This window comes from Aspergillus fischeri, genomic scaffold, assembly GCF_000149645.3.
Source record: "Aspergillus fischeri NRRL 181 1099437636261 genomic scaffold, whole genome shotgun sequence".
Classification (NCBI taxonomy): domain Eukaryota; kingdom Fungi; phylum Ascomycota; class Eurotiomycetes; order Eurotiales; family Aspergillaceae; genus Aspergillus; species Aspergillus fischeri.
In genome coordinates, this window is record NW_001509765.1 from 631,037 (window position 1) to 649,893 (window position 18,857).

General features: G+C 52.6%; 6 protein-coding genes across 6 annotated transcripts, besides 4 other annotated features; 1 reads left to right on the top strand and 5 right to left on the bottom strand.

Annotated features, from left to right (window-relative positions):
* Positions 1–284: 284 nt before the first annotated feature.
* NFIA_030590 (uncharacterized protein) lies at positions 285–1,613 on the top strand (the record flags this gene model as incomplete). Its single annotated transcript, XM_001262522.1, has 3 exons — positions 285–308; positions 373–608; positions 665–1,613. 3 exons carry the CDS (start codon positions 285–287, stop codon positions 1,611–1,613), a joined length of 1,209 nt encoding a protein of 402 aa, XP_001262523.1.
* A 147-nt stretch (positions 1,614–1,760) lies between these two features.
* NFIA_030600 (putative RNA helicase/RNAse III) lies at positions 1,761–6,321 on the bottom strand (the record flags this gene model as incomplete). The annotated part of the gene is made up of 7 exons (XM_001262523.1): positions 1,761–4,260; positions 4,323–5,405; positions 5,463–5,610; positions 5,672–5,924; positions 5,993–6,041; positions 6,130–6,158; positions 6,217–6,321. 7 exons carry the CDS (start codon positions 6,319–6,321, stop codon positions 1,761–1,763), a joined length of 4,167 nt encoding a protein of 1,388 aa, XP_001262524.1.
* Positions 6,322–7,240: 919 nt separating this feature from the next.
* Positions 7,241–8,226, bottom strand: NFIA_030610 (putative bZIP transcription factor; the record flags this gene model as incomplete). Its single annotated transcript, XM_001262524.1, has 3 exons — positions 7,241–7,753; positions 7,806–8,069; positions 8,215–8,226. The coding sequence occupies 3 exons, from the start codon at positions 8,224–8,226 to the stop codon at positions 7,241–7,243; spliced, it is 789 nt and encodes a 262-aa protein (XP_001262525.1).
* A 1,825-nt stretch (positions 8,227–10,051) lies between these two features.
* Positions 10,052–10,071: a microsatellite.
* Positions 10,072–10,193: 122 nt separating this feature from the next.
* Positions 10,194–10,223: a microsatellite.
* Positions 10,194–10,224: a microsatellite.
* A 131-nt stretch (positions 10,225–10,355) lies between these two features.
* fphA (putative sensor histidine kinase/response regulator) lies at positions 10,356–14,534 on the bottom strand (the record flags this gene model as incomplete). The annotated part of the gene is made up of 2 exons (XM_001262525.1): positions 10,356–10,670; positions 10,725–14,534. The coding sequence occupies 2 exons, from the start codon at positions 14,532–14,534 to the stop codon at positions 10,356–10,358; spliced, it is 4,125 nt and encodes a 1,374-aa protein (XP_001262526.1).
* A 1,108-nt stretch (positions 14,535–15,642) lies between these two features.
* On the bottom strand, positions 15,643–16,188 carry NFIA_030630 (uncharacterized protein; the record flags this gene model as incomplete). Its single annotated transcript, XM_001262526.1, has 1 exon — positions 15,643–16,188. The coding sequence occupies one exon, from the start codon at positions 16,186–16,188 to the stop codon at positions 15,643–15,645; it is 546 nt and encodes a 181-aa protein (XP_001262527.1).
* Positions 16,189–16,565: 377 nt separating this feature from the next.
* Positions 16,566–16,589: a microsatellite.
* Positions 16,590–16,813: 224 nt separating this feature from the next.
* NFIA_030640 (uncharacterized protein) lies at positions 16,814–17,785 on the bottom strand (the record flags this gene model as incomplete). Its single annotated transcript, XM_001262527.1, has 1 exon — positions 16,814–17,785. The coding sequence occupies one exon, from the start codon at positions 17,783–17,785 to the stop codon at positions 16,814–16,816; it is 972 nt and encodes a 323-aa protein (XP_001262528.1).
* Between the last annotated feature and the right edge of the window lie 1,072 nt (positions 17,786–18,857).

The following is an 18,857-nucleotide window of genomic DNA, read 5'->3' on the forward strand; positions in this document are numbered from 1 at the left end:
ATCACACTCAGCTCAGAATAGTTGGCAGTGTTGACAGTTGGGAGGAATGGACAGGAGATCGAGGGGGTGGTCCGTGCTGAAGCTGCTGATCAACTTCCTCATTATCGTCATTGCAGCCTGTCATGCCTCCACTCTAAACACACCCAGACCTTCTTCCTCATCTATCACCCTCTACCTTGGAATTCGAGGTCTCCTCCCTCTATCTGCCGCAGAATGTATTTGCGGTAGTGTCCTGCGATTAGTATCCATACTGCTCCTTCCTTTCGATTCAGGAACCGCCAGCCATGGTGTCCCTGTGGCCGTGGAAGGTAAGCTACCCGTGTCTCCTCGAATGCGCGTGACAGAGTACTGACGTCTATTGCACGATTGCAGGGCGAAGACAATTCTCCAGCATCCTTCGAAAAAGCCCTCTCAGCCCTCTCCACAAAGATAACACAGACAACGAGCCGACTCGACCTTCACCGCCAGCATGCCCGTCGATTCAAGGCTCTCTGGACTCTTTACACAACTTTCGCATACCTCCTTTACTCGATTATCCTAGCTCTCGTTCTCGGCTGGCAGAATTGGGGCGTGACGGAATATGCCGCCATCATTGGGGGTCCAGTCCTGTACGAAAATGTCCCACGATAACCTCGAGTCCTTGTATGACGTCTGACTTGAGCAGGATCTACGCTGTCCGAGCCGTAGCTAGCAAGTTCTTCGACTACCGCATCAACAAGACCCAGCGATACCTCGATGATCTACAGAAACAGCGGGACGAGACAATCGAGAAGCTCAAGGTCGCAACGAAATATAACTCGACTCAACAGCTGCTGGAAAAGTATGGCGGAGAGTCACCCAAGCCCTCGCGTCCCAAGGGCGGCGACGAGAAACGCAAGACGGACACCAAACGCAAGCAGCCTTCTACCCCGCAACAACCCGTCATGAGAACCGGGCTTCCTCCCCCACCGACCGCCAACATTCGAAGACCAACTCCGGCTCAATCGCCAGTGTCTTCTCCCGGCCAGCCTCAGTCTCCGCCACCGTACCCGATTCAAGAACAGCCACAACCGCAGAACCTCCATCCACCAGTCCCGCCTGCACTTGACGAGCCCGGCTTTGCGCCCAACGCGTTTCCAAGCGCTCCGCAATATGTCGAGCACTCTCACTGGTATGACCGGTTGCTAGACGTCCTACTCGGCGAGGACGAGACACAACCAAAGAACCGGATGGCGTTGATATGCGCCACCTGCCGACTCGTCAACGGGCAAGCCCCGCCGGGCGTCAAGACGCTGGAAGAGCTCGGCCGCTGGCGGTGTGGAAGCTGCGGGGCATGGAATGGGGAAGAGAGCGAGGCGAAGAAGATGCTCGCGGGGATGCGAAATCAGGCCCGATCTGCGGACGGAGCGTGGGAATCGGTCGCGAAGCCGGACTCGGATTCGCACTCGGCAGGTGACGCAACGGATGAGGCGGTTATGGTCGCAACGAGCGAGGATGAGCAGGTTGAAGCACGGAGTTCAGGGGAGGAGTCTCAGAATGAAGCTGATCAGCAGTCACAAGAGAAGGAGAGTCCGGAGGCCAGTGGTAGCGGCAAGTCAGGCCGCGGACGGCGGAAGGGGACCAGGAAAGGATGAGCGGGTGATATGTATTTTCCAGCTATATTTATACCTACGGTCACTATAGCATAGGGTATTCTTTGGGCGTCACATCATCAAATGGCATTCACTCATATGGTGCATACATGTCAGAATCTCCGCAAAATCTCGGAAGGACTGGGACTTTCAGCTCGTGTTCAATGGTGTAGAACCCTCATCCCGTGTCAGGAACTTAATCGCCTCAACCGCAGCGGTCACCTCCGCCTCTTCAGCCGTCAAGCACCCCGTCACAACAAACAGCTCCGCCTGCTCAATCCGAACCGAGCACTGATAGCTCGCACCTCCCTCCTCGTTCGGAACCCGCTGCAACACAAACTGGATATTTGTCTTAGCCAACTGCTGCGCCACGCTCCTCGGATGCCTAACGTCAATCTCCTGGTCCAGTATCCGACGCAGGTAGGCCATCAGCCCGATCCGCTCGACGAAGACCTCACAAGGCGCAAGGTCGCCCCCTGAGTCGACGAAAATCGCGCCGAGGACGCTCTCGACGATATCCGAGAAGAACTTGTCCGCGTTGAGCCGGGAGAGAGCGTGCCAGGGGTAATGCGGGGCATGCAACAGGGACGACGCGATCTCGTCTCGGAGGGCGCGGTGGCGGGCGAGCGAGGCGTCGCGGGCGGCGTTGAGATTTTGACCGCGGTAGCGCATGAAGCGCCAGAGCTCGACGGATTCCTGGGAGGTAGTCACGGCGAAGGAGTCCTTGGATGTCTGTGCGACGTCGAGTTTCTCTTCGGAGGTGGCGGATTCCATGCAGAGGAAGGCGAGGAGGTTCGCGTTTACGACGGCATGCTTGATCTTGGTCATGTCGCCTTGCGGGCGTTGGATGGGGTGGTTGAAGATCGCGGAGACGATGACCATGTCGAGGACTGCGTCGCCGAGGTATTCGAGGCGCTGGTAGGACTGGGTTGTCGAGTCGTAGTCGCAGGAGGGGTGGGTGAGGGCCTCGACGAGGAGGGACTCGTCCTCGAATGTGTAGCCGATGTGGTCTTTCAGTCGCTCGTTCATCATATGCCGGGCGCTTTCGGGAGCCACACTCCGGGTTGCGGTTCGAGTGTCCACCGCGTGGAGGTTAATCTCGGGCAAGAGTCGGCGGATGCATGCCTGTGCGGTTGCGTGGCCGCCGTCCATGTATGCGGCTCCGATCAGCGCCTCTACCACGTCTGCCAGCACTTTCGTCGACATCTGGCGCTTGGCCGGCACACGCTCCAGCTTTTCCGAAATCAACGGAGCGGACCATTTTCGCGACGCAATCCTCTTGGTGACGATGTAGGCGTCCAGGCCGGTGTCCAGCGCGGCTTTGGCAAGGCGAGGATTCTGCACGATCATGGCCCGCCCCTCGGATAGATACCCTTCGTGCCAGTTCGGGTGCTGAAAAAACAACTGGCAGGAAACGGAGAATTTGAGGATCGAGTCGCCTAGGAACTCGTACCGCTGGTAATTGGTCAGTGCGTGAGCGAAAGGGGTACTGATTGCGGTAATGATGTGATCAGTGCTCTTGAAACCGACATCTCTGAGGATCGTTTCTCTGAGTCTGGTTGCGATCAGTTCAGTTTCCAATCGCTCTACAATGGCGGAGATGAACAGGCCGAATATAGCCATTGTGAACGGAAGCCTATCGATGGTGCACGCATCTGCAGCGACAATGGGATTCTTGGCTGCAGACTCGGGGGTTTCTTCATCGACATCCACCTGGCTATTAGCCAGCCTCTGACGATGCAGGAGATTGCGTCGATGTGGAAAGGGAGCACATTCCAACTCAACGACCGAACATGACGGGTTCTGGTCGGAGACAAGCCATTTCCGGAACAAAAATGGTTCTCCGTAACGCGAATGATCCCGAACCACGCCCATGAGCAGTGGGTTGTGGCCACGCGAGTAGACTTCCATGGCCGGGTCACATCCCTCATATGCATTCAGCCACCCCTTCAGCTCTGTGTGATGCAGATCGGGTGCGAACAGTGCCGTAAAATCTCTCTCAGAGCTGCAGACACGAGAGTTGGTCGCCTTGAGATAGAGTGCTGTGATCGCCCTCATGTCTTCGACACTGCTCAAGGGCACGAGTGGTACCCGCTCTGCGGCTTCAAAGGTCACAGTAAATGTGGTCGAATTGTTCCAAAACAGAGTCATCGGCGAGAGGGGCGGCAAGTACGTAGGTCCCATCAACCGCATACACAGCTCATCGCCTCGCCCTTCGTTCATTCTCACCACGATCCGACTTTGATGGATATCAGGCGACGACCATGAGTAGGCCCATTCAATCCATGGATCATATTGTTCTGAAGTCTCCAATATCGAGGGCATAGCTCCCAAGTCATGCGACTTTAGTTCTGGCCTTTTCGTCAACGGCAGGAGGTGATCGTTGACGAGGCCAAACTCGTACAGAGCTTTATAAGCCTGGAAGGCAGTCTCTTTCATCGCTGCTCTCTCTGTGCGCCACCACCTTCTACCCTCAGTGCGCCGGACCTTCGGGTGCACGCAACTGGGCAGGATTACCGTCCCCTTTAGAAGCCCGTCCTCGTTCGTCTCGAACGAGAACACGGGCCGCATGTCCGCGTAAGGTTGAGGAGGCAATACGGCGCAGAAGTGGTGCAGGTGTGCCATGGCCATGTCAGCTGTGAGGACGGCGCTGATGATAAAAGGTCGTTACTAGGAAGATTCAAGGAACTTGGGAAGTGAAAGGAATCGTACCTCGTAGACTCAACTGTAAGTCGCTCCATAACTTCCTCATCCAGACTCTCTAATGCAGAGACACTTTGCAGCTGTCGCTCGTCATCCTGATAGGCCTCTATCATGGCCTGTTCGAGATCTTGCCACTTGGAAACATCAGCAGAAGCATCGTCTGTTGGGAACATGATTGCGAAGGTCGACTGCTTCCGCCTTGCCCGCCCACGGCGTTGGACGAAGGACTTGAGGTTGGGTGGTTTGTCATAGCACACGACAACGCTACAGGCACTGATGTCAATACCTTCTTCGAGGACGTCTGTGGCTATGATGAGGTTCTTGCGGCCGCTGCGGAAATCATCCAGTGTATCGCGCTGTAACTGCATGTTCAAGAGATCGCCGAGAATGTCCTTGCTGGCGCTGCCGTTGGACCAGCCAACGTAGGCAGCACATCTGAACCGTTCGCGCGTGCAAGGATGCACTGAAAGAAGGCTAGTCATTGCGCTGACTGTTGCCCTCTGTTTGACAAAGATCAGCCCCGAGAACTCCCGCTCATCCAATGAGTCCAGGAAGTTGAGGAGAGATTCAAACTTCGGGGAGATGCGAAAACTACCCGGATCGTTCAACGCAAGCTGGATTTCTGAAGCCGGTATTTTGGAGAGAAAGTCTACTAGGTACGCTTTCTCGGCTTCGTCCCAGTCACCGCTCATATACGAGTTGCGGACGCGATCCCCGAGCTGCTTGATGGACGCGTAGATGTAGTACTCGGCAGCCCATTCTCCGAGCTCCTCGAAGATATGGCGACTTCGATCGACGAATCTTCTCAACTGCTCCCGACAATACGTTTTGCCCGTTAAAAGGGCTTTTTTCAGAGCTGTGTCGTCAAGGGGACTTTTTCTGAGCCGCTGTATATAGGGGTCATCCCCGATATCCAAGGTTTCCCAGGCGTGGTAAAGTGCCCCCAAAGTCTGGCTTGCGCTCTTGAACCCCGCAGGATCAGTCGGCGTGTACCAAATCTGCTGCAAGTGCGGTCTATGGGTGAATTTCACGAGTTCTTGTCGGTGCACGCGCGGTGTTCTGCATACCGCATCAAGGTTGGATTCGACCGTCCTGGATGGCAAGTCAGCAAGGTTAAGCAGAGACATCGTGAAAGCTTAGCGTACTGACAAGAGCTCCTGGTGATTCGATCTGACCACCGGGCTGGCTGTTAGGCCCATAATGCGAGGGACAGCACCGGGGCCAGATTTCGTTAAAGTCGGATGATAGAAGTCCCGCATGATCTTGTTTGCAGCATGCCGTCGCGTGCAGTGGTGCGCTACAGTTCTTCTCTATCAACACAATTCTTTCCATGAGCAGAGCGCAGAATGTAGACATACCTTCATCAAAGATGAGCAGAGCCAACCGAGACATTTTCACGAAGCCGTGGCTAAGGGCATCCGCAAGGACCGCGTGCGTCGATACAATGACTCGGTAACCATTCAGAACGGCGTCCCAGATGGACTGCTCCGTCCATAATTCGACTTTGTCGAGTCCAGTGAGTGTCCGCGTTCTCACCGCTGGTAAATTGGACGCGATCACTTCATGCTGTTGTATACACAAGGCGACTGTCGGGGCCAAGAACCAGACGAGCTGGAGAGGGAATGATCAGCACAGTTTGAAGTGGAAAATGCCAGTGCTCAGGATCAATAAGAATATACCTTGTCCGGAGGGCAAATGTCCAGCTCTGCCTTGATTCGTAGTACTGCTCTACAGTTGACTGTCAAAATAAGGGGCGGTACCGCACTGAGGGGAAGGAGCAATGATAGTCTGGCAAGGACCACACAGACAGACATACATATGCGTTTTGCCACTCCCTGTATCCATCTAAAGGGTCGTTATCATTGCCATTCTGAAGCTTAAAGTAGGGAATAAGGGAACATACTGCCACAATAATATTCTCTTTCATGCTAGCCTCCAGCATCTCAAGCTGATAATTCCGTGGCTGGTAAGGAGAGGCACCTTGGCATGCAGTAACGGAGGAGGCCATTGTGAAGAATTGTGACAACCTAGGTAAGGCAGACCAGCAGAAGAAAAGTCCTCATTTGCCTGCCATTTGCAAGAGAGATCATAAATGAATCTGAGATGATCCTGAAGGCATGGCAGCTCAACAAATGCTGTTTGATCTAAACGCCGAGTTGAGGGGGAAACAGAGTGTGGGGCGGGGCTGATGAGCGGACACCAGATAAAGCAGCTCTGCAGCCTTGTTGCTAACGTTATAACAGTATTAGAATATCATAGACACAGTGAGTGAGAGTTCGTTCACTACCTATCAGGGAACAGCAAGGTTTCAATGATCAAGTCCAGCGGGGCCAGTGAAAGACATTCTTGTCATGATTACAATCAATTAAAGGGGACATGTATACACTCCGTATCTAGGTAGCATCCGCAGTCACAAGACAATAACCCGACATGATAAATGTACCACCACAGGAAGCTTCCGGGCCTTCGCCAGAAGAACTGAACAAGAGATGAAGCCAATTACATCAAATCACCATATTTCCTTGCGCAGGATCCGCCTCTTGACTTCCGAAGTGTGTACCTTGTCCGCCGATGTCGGTAAAGGAGAGGTGGGATCCAGTGATAGGAAAAGGAGCAACGAGCATGAAAAAGCACTGAGACACATGCATTATAGAACCAGCTGGAAACACAAAATCATACAGACAATATCGACGTCCCAACCCCTCCGGTTCCAGTCTAAAGCAAGAACACAGAACTCCGCCTCAAACAGGGCCAGAAATACGATAGATCCACTAGAATCGCGCCATACACCGGAGACAACCAAGGCAAAACATCGCAGGACCGGCTTTCAGGCAGAGAAACGCGGAGGCCTTTGGCCAGCAATAGAAGGGGCCAACGATATTGCAGGAGAACAAGAATGATGTTAACAAGAGGAGATTGAGAACGACCTATGATATGAGCGGGAGGCCATGTGTTTGTTCCTGCTTGGGCAGTTCCGAAGCTTCGGTTTGTCCTTCATCAGGACGGACGCGCCTTGCCTGTGCCTGAAAGTTGTTGCCGAGATAATTTGCCTCTTCGGTAGGAGGTTTGCGCATTCCAAGCCCGGCAACAGCTATGCGGTTCAAGGAGTTCATATCGTCATTCGATGTGGGGGCTTGAGCGTGAGGAGGTTGGGGTTGCTGGGGTGCAGTCGGAGGAGGGGCAGCAGTGGTGGTCGTCCCCGAGTTTGGAATAGGAGGCACAGGAATTTCACTCCGCGGTTGACTCAGGTCGATGTTGCCAGGCAGCTCCGGAACCTCGCCTTGAGAATCCAACAAGCGAGACTGCAGGTTGATGATGTACTCCCGGAGCTGGTAGTTTTCCGCCTGCAGAGCTTTGATCGCTTCTCCCATGTTCTCGTATGCCTTCACCTTGCCTTCCAACTCCCGGATGTGCGCTTCCTTCCGCTGACGGAACGCCCGCTACGCGCAAGTTAGACAAAATCTTGTGAACAGTTCTTAGGAGTGCACGTACCTGCGCAGCACGGTTCTGTGCGGCGCGTTTCGAGGTGGATAACGGCCGTTTGCCGTAGGTTTTCGGGGTCTCCTGGCCAGTTACATCAGGCTGGGTGGGAGTTTGGGGTGGACCGGTCAGCATGGTAGCGCCTGAAATGGCAGGATCGATGTTATTCTGATCGCGAGCCGGCGTATTGGGCTGCATGTGCGGAGGTTGCGGTGCAGGAGGTTGGGGTCGAGCTTGCTGAGGATGCGTCAGATGCTGATGTTGAGCAGCTAGAAGCTGATCATGGAGCACTAGAGATATGATGTTAGCAGTTGTAAGGCGACGAAGTGTGAAAGGTGTCGGCGGGTGGAATGCATAGCATGCGCAGGAACGCGCGCGTTGTGCTGTATTCTCAACTGGTACAACATGGAAAGTCACTTACCCTGATCCGCATGGTCCTACAACGTCAACAGCATTAGCATCAGGTTTCAGCGAATGAACAGAAGAAGTGGTTGAAAGCGAGCTGTCGATGCGACCGGCAGAAGACTCGAAAATCCATTGAGGGAAGCAGGTGAGGCCGATCGCCATCGCGTCAGAGAGACCCGCGACCGAGGAAATCGCGGCGACGACGATGGAAGGAAGGATATCAAGTCCCACCGGATGACACAGCAGCTGAGGGGATTTGGGATCTGGGGAAATTGGGGAAGACGATCCGATGACAAACCGCGACAAGAAGCTGCTTACCTGAGCAGAAGGATGAGGTGCTAATGCCGGTTGCATTATGAACAAGACAACAAAGACGCGCCCAACGAAAACACACAGGACGCAATCAATTCGAATTAGTTCAAGAGAAGAGCAAAAGAAGCAGATCTGCCTATACGGCACAGTCACTCGTCACGCAAGATGGGAGTTGGATGATGAGGAAGAATGGGCGAGAGAAGCTGATGAGGTAAGCAGATGTGTCGGGAGATCCAAGCAGATAAATCAGCCTGATTGCAACTTCGCAGAAAGATGATCTCGTAAGCACGAAAGGAGGGAAGGAAAGAGATTACTTAAAGCAAAAAAGTGACGTTGGGGGAGGATGGACAGGTCGGCGGCGATCGAACGCGTATTACTAAGCTATGCGTCTGTATGAGTAACGCTGTTCATTCGCATTATCAGATGGAGGCAGATAGCAGTCTTTCGAGATCTCTTTAAAAAGATGTGTATCTTTTGATTGTACAGCGTCACTATGTACACACTATTTCTTGCAACCTCTTTCCTTAGCACCTTGGCTCATCGTGCTGACCTTGCCCCAACCTGTGAAGTAAGATTACAGTAAGAATACTGTAAGGCAACAACTTCCACGGATCCGCTGACTCATGACAGCGCTTGGCTAATTCCGCATCTCTCTTGGTACAGTTACGCCCTCAGCAGCTGAATTCTGAAGGAGAGTGGAAACTGATATTATATATGCTTTTATTCGCATGATAATGAGTCTCGGTAATACTAAGGGGAGATTTTAGCCTTTCATACTTTGTATCTTGCGCCATTTCTCCTAAAGCATGGGGCTAGGAGTTAACTGTTGCTGTTTGATGCGGTCCGAAGCACTTGCATATCCAGCTCATTTGTTAGGAGATTTCGCAACACATGCAACCTCTGATACGATCTGCAACAACGGCAGGGCTGGTGACTGATCTGGTTGTACCAGCCCACGTCTGGGTCAGTACAGAAGCTGTTTTGGTTGATTCTGGACATCTGGACCGTGGTATATCACTGTGGTCGAACGTTGTCCCACTGGGGATGATTGAGCTGGAGCAGTGTCGACATCCATTTGGGTCGAGTGAATAGACATGATTCTGTTACGCACGCAGCTATAGAAACTTAGAGCTAGGAACGGGATTAGAAAAGTAGATCCTTACCTAGAGGAGGAAGACGTTGACTGATAAGACGAAGCTGTACTCACGGAGTACTCTGTCGGTACGCCCAAGGATGTCTCTCGTTGGCTAGAGAGGGAAGATTTTGTGGAGCTGCGCGCAGATACAGTTAATTCTGCGATGGAATTGAAGAAAGCTGGTGGTATCTTGATGATTCGAATATGGTAGGTAGTTACATGAAGAAGAGGGAATAATCTAGAGGTCGGGATGTCAAGTGGTGACTAGGGAAGCGACCTCTCGTAACAGGCATATTTTGCTATCCCGTCTCAACATTGCCAAATAAAGAGAGAGAGCTAATTAACACCACGAACAATTACGGAAGAAGAAAACCATCCAATGCACGCAGAGCTATCATTGCCTGACGACATGACATGACATGACATTCACCAATCAGTGACACATGATATGGACATATTCTTCACTTGGGTATATGTGAGGCAAAATCAATCAAAATGACGAAACAGATAACGATGGAAAACTTCCTTGAACTCCTGGATACCTTGCCAAAAAAAAAAAAAAAAAAAAAAAAAAAAAAACCCCTCCGCTAATGATTGATGACGACAACTGACAATTCCACAAATGAGACCCGTCGGAACGAGCTGCTGAGGTAAGGTGTCGATGGTGATGTGATGAGATGATATAGGGGCAGAGAAAAAGTTGTAAAAGTTCAAAGCTCCCCATGGTGTTTGAACCAGCCTCCCAACTCCCAGTGGCCGGGTCGGTAAGTGGCTGCATTGCGGATGTCGTGGTTCTCAAGACCGTCCAAGAGAACACCCAACCGGTTGAAGTTGATAGGTTTCATGATCCACCCGTCAAAACCGGCTTCAATGTACAGTTGTGCGTCTTTTTCGAGGAGCGATGCTGAGACCGCGAAGACGGGTACGCGGCCATTCTTGCTCGCTTTTTCAGACAGCGGGAGTTGAAATTCTTGCTCGAACTGGCGGATCATCCTGGTAGACTCTGTACCGTCGACAATTGGCATCTAACCCGGGTTAGCATGGCTTGAACACGTCGCTGAGGAAATGAAGTTAATTACCTGAATATCCATCAGAACAACGTCGACCTTTGCAGAATCACGGCGAAACGCAGCCGCACATTCTTCGCCATTTCCTGTGAGGATGACAGCGTGCCCCGATTTACTCAGTCGTTTCTCCACGATCTTGCTGTTAACAGGGTCGTCCTCGGCAACGAGAACGCGCAGAGTAGTCGGTTCAGCGTTGGGGGCAGGTGCTGAGGATGGTTCAGCCGCGCTTGGCAGCTCTGCCGAGGTCCCAGGTTGGCTTAGCAAAGCTTTGGCAGGGGGTGAAGGTGGCGGCTCCACGTCTTCTGGGGGAATTCGTATCGCTGTCATTGGGACTCCAGAGTCGGTAACGGGTTCGTGGCCAGGCAAAGGCGGGGAGACCGGAGGCATCATCGTGCGTGCCATGCTCGGAAAGGCGCGAGCTTGTGTCACCGGCCATTGTTGCGGGATCGATCTGTCCTTTAAGTTTGGAAGAGATTGGGTAGACGTTGCATGTCTGTTGTGCGCGCTGTCCTGAGTGCGTTCCACTGGTCTGGGACCTCTCTCCTCAGATCCTTCGCTGGTTGTTCGTTGTAGCAGAGGGGATTCCTGCATGGCACTAATCAATCGATCGGCTTCACTCCTGTTGCTTCTGCCGCTGCGAGAGCTATTGTAACTGCCCCTGCTGTTATTGCTGCCAGTACTACGCCGCCGCTCGCCGCTTCGAGTGGACTTGCTGTCGACGAGCATGAACTCCACTTCCGGCCGAATCGGAACAGCTGGTTCCACGATCTCTGGCACGGATGGCTCTTCTGGTTTACCAGATGCCACGTCGTCCGGAACTGGGAAGTTAAGTGAGATTTTGAAACAGCTGCCCTTGCCCTCCTCCGACCGAACACTCAACTGGCCGTGCATGTTGCGAACAATTCGAGCGACCAACGCCAGACCCAAACCGAGTACACGTTTATCCTGACCGCACGAGTCGGGAGAGTGTGTCTGGTCTTCTGGATCAAACCAATAACTGTCATCATCCGTCGAGACCTGCTCAAGTTCTTGGAACAAAGCCTCAAGGGTGCTCTGAGACATTCCTGATCCCGTGTCCAAAACGGTCATTTGGACCACCACGCATCCTGGCTGCGCCTGCTCGAGAGAGCGCCAAATCTCCGTGGTCACGCTGCCTGCTGTTGTATGCCGAACGGCATTGGAAATGAGATTGGTGAACACCTGGCGAACACGACGCTGGTCGCCAATAACCGCTGGGGGAAGTCCAGGGTGCGCTACTACTTTGTAATCAATCTTCTTACGCTTGGCCTCTCCCTCAAACATATCAGTGGCTTCTCGGAAAGTGACTGGAAGTCCAAATATTTCGTCTTTGATGAGTTTCTGGCCCTTTTCAGCGTTGGTCAGATCCAGAAGGTCGTTGATGACATAGATCAGAGATTTAGATGCAGAGTAGGATTTCGTAAGGTTGTCGCGGGTCTCAGGGTCCAAGGAGCCTTCCAAAGCGATCTCCAGATAGTTGATGACAGCGTTCAGCGGCGTGCGAAATTCATGGGCCGAGTTTGCGAGGAGGAGCCGCGTCAATTGCGAGTTCTCCATTGCGGCTTCCTTTTGTCGCCACACTTTAATGAACTTGCCATAAACGAGACATAACACAGCTGCCGTCTCGACATCGGACTCGGTCCATTCTCGAGACTGATCTAGGACTGTTTCTCGCCAGGTTTGAAAACTCTTGCGCGGTTCCAGATGGCCATTTTGAGATTTCTTGTCATATGGGTTTCCGGCCCATTTGATCTCCGTAAGATGTCCCCGACGGAAGAAGACCATGAAATCGGTGCCACCGGGCGACAAAGGCACATAGAGCATGCCGGAGATGTGTTTGAACCCAGGAGGATAAAAGAGATCTGGAAAGTCTTTAGTGATGTGATGTGAAGCAACCACAGAATTCATCCGTCGCATCCTGAGGTATTCCAGTAAAGCCAAGATTTCCTGTGAGTGCGTCATCTTTCCCAGAAGCTTCGTCTCATCACGGATTGAGAGAGCACCATAGTCGGCGTCAAACAGTTTGAGCAGATCGTCCGAAGTGGCGATGATGTATCCCGAGGGATTTTGGTCGGTTGGGACGGTATTGATCAGTTTGCGGGCTTGGAGCCGTGATGCGTAAGATAGACGTTCGATATTCCGCGACACAGTGTCGCCAATCAACCGGCACATTTTTCGAACCGGAAAGGAGACTCTCATGCCGTGAGTCCCGTAGGTGTGGCATGAGATGAGACCCCACAGCTCGTTGAAGCCACTGATACTGATCGACATAGAAGCACGTACGCCCATATTTGCCAGATATTTGAGGTGGATGGGCGACATTGCACGCAGGTAGGAATGTGTCATGTCTACAGGCGTTTGCAAGTCCTCCAGCGTCCGACAGACCAATCGCGATGTGACCTGATCGCGATCATACAGCAAGCGGACTTTGTTGATTCGATACAAGTCACGCGCTTGCTTCGGAATATCAGAGGCCGGAAAGCAGAGTCCTTTGTACAAGTCGACGCTCGCTTTGGGATCAACCAGTTCAGCAACAACAGTTCCGTTCCATTCGGTATCGAACTGATAGATCAGAACACGATGGAAACCAGTCAATTCTTTCACCAAACCAGTGGCCGTGTTTAACAAGGAATCCAACGACTTGGCACGACCCAATTGGTCTTGGATCTGAGACAAAATGCTAAACACTTCCATTGCAGCGGCCTCGCCTCGTCTCCGACGCGCGTTTCGTAGCACTCGCAGGGGTTGACTGATATTGACTGTGCTGTGTTCGAGTTGCTCTGGCGTCGGTTCGACTCCAAGAGTATCGGTCGGTGTCACCGGGGTAGTTAGACCGGAAACACTCAAGGGATTGATTCGGTCGTCCTCCAATTCAAACTCGCAGATAACCGAATTTGAGTCGGCTGGGCTGAGATGGGCGGCGCACCAGAATCGCCGAGGTTTACCAGAAGGGAGCTTCACAGACAAAAGGAAAACCTCGGGGCCATCGACGGAAGGGTCATATCCATCATCGCGGACGAAATCAAGATGATCCAATAAATTATCTGTCTGCTCTTCATCCAAAATGTCACAGAAGTTTGGTAATGCAAAGAGACACTTGGGTGAGTGTCCAAGGATGACCTCAGAATTCTCGCTGGCTACACGGACCACCAACTTTCCTTCAATTTCCTCCCGCAGCACAAGCAAACACCCAAAACTCTGCACCGCACCAGGGATGTGGATCGGTTCGTCTTCGCATGCTTGATACGAGTCATTGGCTCTTCCGGTGATGACCATATGGCCGCCATCGGTCACTACATGACGAAATCGGGCAGTAACAAGACCATGCTCGGAATCGACCTCTGGAACCTGAGTCTTGGTCAGAGCGGAATCCGGAACCGGCGCGTGACCGAGGCCGTGAGAACGGCCTTGGTCGGGTAGCTCCGATGATGAACCTGCAGTATCCGGTGCTGGCGGAGATGGCTCAGTAGCGGCAGATTCACCAGCGCTTGTTTTTGTCTGCGCTTGCATCTTATCCCAGGTCTCGGCATTGATAATAGACCATTCTCGCGCTCCAGTGGTGGGTGAGCTCAAATTACTCTGCGCCTGCTGTTGCGACTGAGAGACCGTTGAGGGATCAACGGAGATGACCGACCGGATCGGATACACTCGGTCTTCACTCTCGAAGCCGGTGGAACGCTCCATACCTGACTTCGGTGCGCGAGTCACGGCGCCTTCCTCTCCTACAGCTCCTGACGTCGTTTCGGAGGGGTCCTCGTCATTCTTCTGCCTCGTTGGAGAGGAGGCATTGGCTCCTGACGCCATGCTGGACGACAGCTTGGAAAATCGAAACGCGGCCACCGACGTGGCTATACCATCATTTGGCGAATGGGTTGTTTGGTTGGCACGACCCCAATCACGTCGAATTCGGGTTCAAGTCCACCCCGTAAATCCAGGTCGGCCCCTGTACCTCGTCACCGTAGCTGGCTCGAAAGGCAGCCAGAAAGCGCCGATGGAGCGGATTCCGGGTGCGAATCACTGTGGAAAAAGTTAAGAGAAATCGTAGTCGCAGAGCCCAGTTGAATGCGGGGCAGGTGGAAGGAGCTCTGAACATGACAGAAAACAGTTAGCGACGGTTTAACGAAGTAGGTGGGTGAGATAGCCGTACCGAGACAAACAAGAGCCGAATAGAAACATATGATGTACGACGCTACCGAAAACTTCAAGAGGGCTTCAATGCGTTGCGAATTGCGGGCAACTGCCCCAGTGTCCCTCCATCGAACCAAGCTGACGGAATATCTTAGTCAGTACACATTCGCAGCGGCAGATGGACTACTGAAAACCCACAGTCGTGAAAATCAAGGTCATAGGACTGGACTTCGCACAGAGCTCAATTCTGTTGCCAACTTGGCTGGACCCATTGCAAGGACGTACGACAGTTGAGAGTGGAGTGATCCCAGTTTTAGCAGCCCCATCTCATCGAAAATTCCCGACCCGCCGAGCTTGGCTATCCAATGATCGTTCTGAAGCCTGCCTCTTGTGGTGAATGCCTGAGGCGCCACTTCTGCCTAGGCCTAGAACCCGCCAATTACATTCTCCGTCGTTTTGTAGCCATGAATCACGCCTAGATAGATGCCTGAGGTGTCAGTAATCTACGGAGTATCCCCAAGCGAGATTTGAGGCCAAGAAGGGGTCTGATTAGCGCCTCAGGCACCCCCTGAGTCACTTGGGGCGCAGCACCCAGCAAATGACTCGTACTTGCGTCGCTGGCCTGCATCTCAACTTGTCTGCTACATTCTCCTGCAGAGACTCCATCCTAAAACCCAGTACACATCATCGATTCGCCAGTGCGGCAACTTTGTTATGGATGACATCATGTATCCCAACGGAGCTTCTCCGACGTTCTAACGGCTATGGAATACTGAACGCCAAATCACCCCGTCGACTTTGCCTCCCCATACGCCGACTCGCGCTGCAACCGCGCCGCCTGGTCCTGCACCGGCCGAGCATCCATGTACGTCCGCATCTCGACTGCGACAAACCCACCCTTACACTCGTCGTCGCCATCGGACTGAGAGCCTGCCCTCTGCAGCTCGAGGATGTTAAACTCCCTCACCCGCACCTCGAACTCATCCGGGTCATTACGGAAGACGGTGCCGCTCGTCGCCTCGAACATCACCGTCCGGGGACCGTTCCCCGTATCCGGTCGTGCGATATCCCACGCCTTGTGGACCTCGTGGTGAAAGTGCTGGATATGTCGCTGGCGGACGTTTAGGAGGCCGACTACGTCTGTGCCTCTGTTGGGGGGCCCGCTGCCCACGAAGACACGGGCGTCGGGGTGGATGAAGGGGGAGACGGGATTTGTAATTGGATCGAGGGAGTCCAGGGCTGGGAGGAAGTGTCTGAGGAACTGGAGGCCTGGCGATGCGGTCGAGGGGATTGACTCGTAGGGTCCTTCGTGGGTGTAGACTTGCTGCATGGTTGATGTAGGTTGGTCGTAGGTTTTGTCTGGTTACGGGCAGGGTGTGTATATGTGGTGGCTATGAGTGCCACCGGTGTGGCGTTGCACAGATGAATCGCCGCTCTACCGTAGGTACCTGCAAGAAACAACATGACATCTTCATGGATTATGAATATAGGCTCATATATTCATATTAGACTCATGTCTACAAAGGTGGTGTCATAATATACAGGAGTAAGATACATCTCCGATGCAATCAATGTACATGAGGTGACAAGGACATGCTTTCCAAATCGTGTCAGAGTGTTTTCACAGACAGTACAGTGCAGAGCACAACAGATGCCGAATCACGGCTGGAGGTGTACGAGTGTGTACTTGCCGAAATCGTACATGACGCCAAGCTCGATGGCCAAGCTCGATTGCCCAGACCGACGGCAAAGCTTCATACCGATGATGGTGTCAGCCCGGTGCAGGCGGCTGCTTAGAATCTCAGTCTGGCTGAGACAAAAGTGATTGCAGGCTGCCGTCGATACCAATATTCCAGAATCTGGATGTACTGGAAGAGGACCCGTCCTACCCTGTTTCGAAGGTTGAGACACATTTAGTGCGTATTTTCAAAAGGTTGATGATATCATGTGCAGTGTCATGGAGGTTCGGTATGTTCAAAGTGTCGACTGTTCCGTTCGGATCGAACAAGGCTGTCGAGTGAGATTGCATCCCATCGGCGTGAGGAGGTTCGTTGATTGACCGGCGCCGCGTGTGTAACATCGCCAGTGATTTGAGATGGGTCGACAAAGGTGGGATACTCATCGATGTCGGTGGTACTCGAGACTTGAGGAGCATGGATGAGAGAGACAAGCTTCCTCAGTACGCCAAACTCGAGTTTGAGCTTGACACTGTATACCGCCGCCTTGAGGGTGACCTGGAGCGTGTAGAGACCGAGATACTCCAAGACCAGAAGAGCCACGTCCAAGAGTACCATTACAAGGTTGATAGCAATCAACTCGTACATGATCTTGTTTCGGCTCGATGCTTTGTCCGGCCGCAGCCGAAGCAACCTGACGGTCTCCACGATATAGATTCCAGAAATGAACATTTCCTGGGCTGCGAACCAGGAAATCTGCATTCGCTCCACAACATTGTATCCTTTGATAACGGGCTGAGTGCCGACGTAGACGGTCAGATAGTTGAGAACGGTCGTTGGAATCAGCAGGACGATGGAGTCAATGATGATAATATAAAGTACGCGCCGAAGAAGTTTCTGATTCTGCACCACCAAATGAAGTCGCGAGTATAACACAAACGACTGGCCGGGTACCATGAAGTAAAAACCAATAGTGGCAATGGAGATGGCGAGGCCAATGGGCCCAATACGGAAGAACTGCAGCAGGTGACCAACAGCATGGGGAATGACCCCAAGTACACCCGACAGTAAAAGACTCCAAAAGTAGAGGCCGCTGTAGCGATTGAAGGTAAGGAAAATGAGAATCACGAGCTCAACGGCATTGTAAAGAGCGATCGAGTTAAACACCACCACCAAGATCCGAATTGCCAGACTGTGGATTTCAGGGTTGGCCCCCACACCCTCAGGAAGCTCAGTAATGGAGTTCAACATGGTGAAACGAAGTGTCGTGTTCGTAAAGAGCGTTGGAAGACAGGTTGCTGAGAAGGAGCGACGAGGGAAACGACCCGGCTGAGACAGTCACGGCAAATGAGGCGGCGATATCGAGAGAAGTTGTTTTGCCAGAATTTCGAATATCACAAATTGGTCTGCAATTGTCAGGTAGAGCGCCATAGTATTTCCAGAGCCACCCTCTTCAGATCGAATCTCGCAAATCTCCTGTTTGTCATAACCAAGTCGCTGATGCCTTTGTTTCGACAATCACTACTCGCAGTTGCATCTCCTATGGTGACCGATGCTGGAGTAGATTGCAAGTCGAAGAGACCTCAATTGAGCAACCAGCCGAACCACCAGGGATAAATGCTGTAGCCTAGGTTTCCTGGCTATGGGGGTGGCTTTCTGGATTGCCGAATAACGGGATAACGCGGTGGCGGCGGAATCCCCTCCTCCGAAGAGACCGATCAAGAGCGGATGTAAAACAACAAACACAATGGCTGGTGAGGGAAAGGAAATAAATAAGCACACAAGGGAATGAATGGAGAAGTTCAGGAGATGAGAAAGTGAAGGAAGTAAAAAGGGAACGAACGCATGGGCCGCGTGGGGTCTGGGGTTCAAGAGCCAATTTTTTTCCCAGCTTTCTCGCCCTTGAGGCGATTCGATCATTTCCCATCGACCCAGAAAATTATGGGGGAATGAGAGGCAGGGCTGGCACTAAACCTGATACGGTATATGAATGCCTCATGTCGCCTGAGGCGGAAAAGCCCACATAGAGGTCGGCGAATCGTCGAAGTGAACCCCGAATGGCTCGCTATGGACCAGGCGACTGGAAGACGCGATCCAAAAGTTCTCCATCCGTCATAATTGTGCTGCTCGTTGATTTGCCTCCAATGGTATGGTATTCCTCTGGTTGTCAGGTCGGTTCCGTGGTGGCGGGTGCCCAGTGTATTGAGGTCCAGATATTGTGGCCTTTGAGCAGTCCACGGTTCACTTCGAGCCGGCCGAGTCAAAAGTCATTTTGCTGTGGAAACGCGGCTGTTGATTGATCGAAAAAGCAGTAGCAAACTTT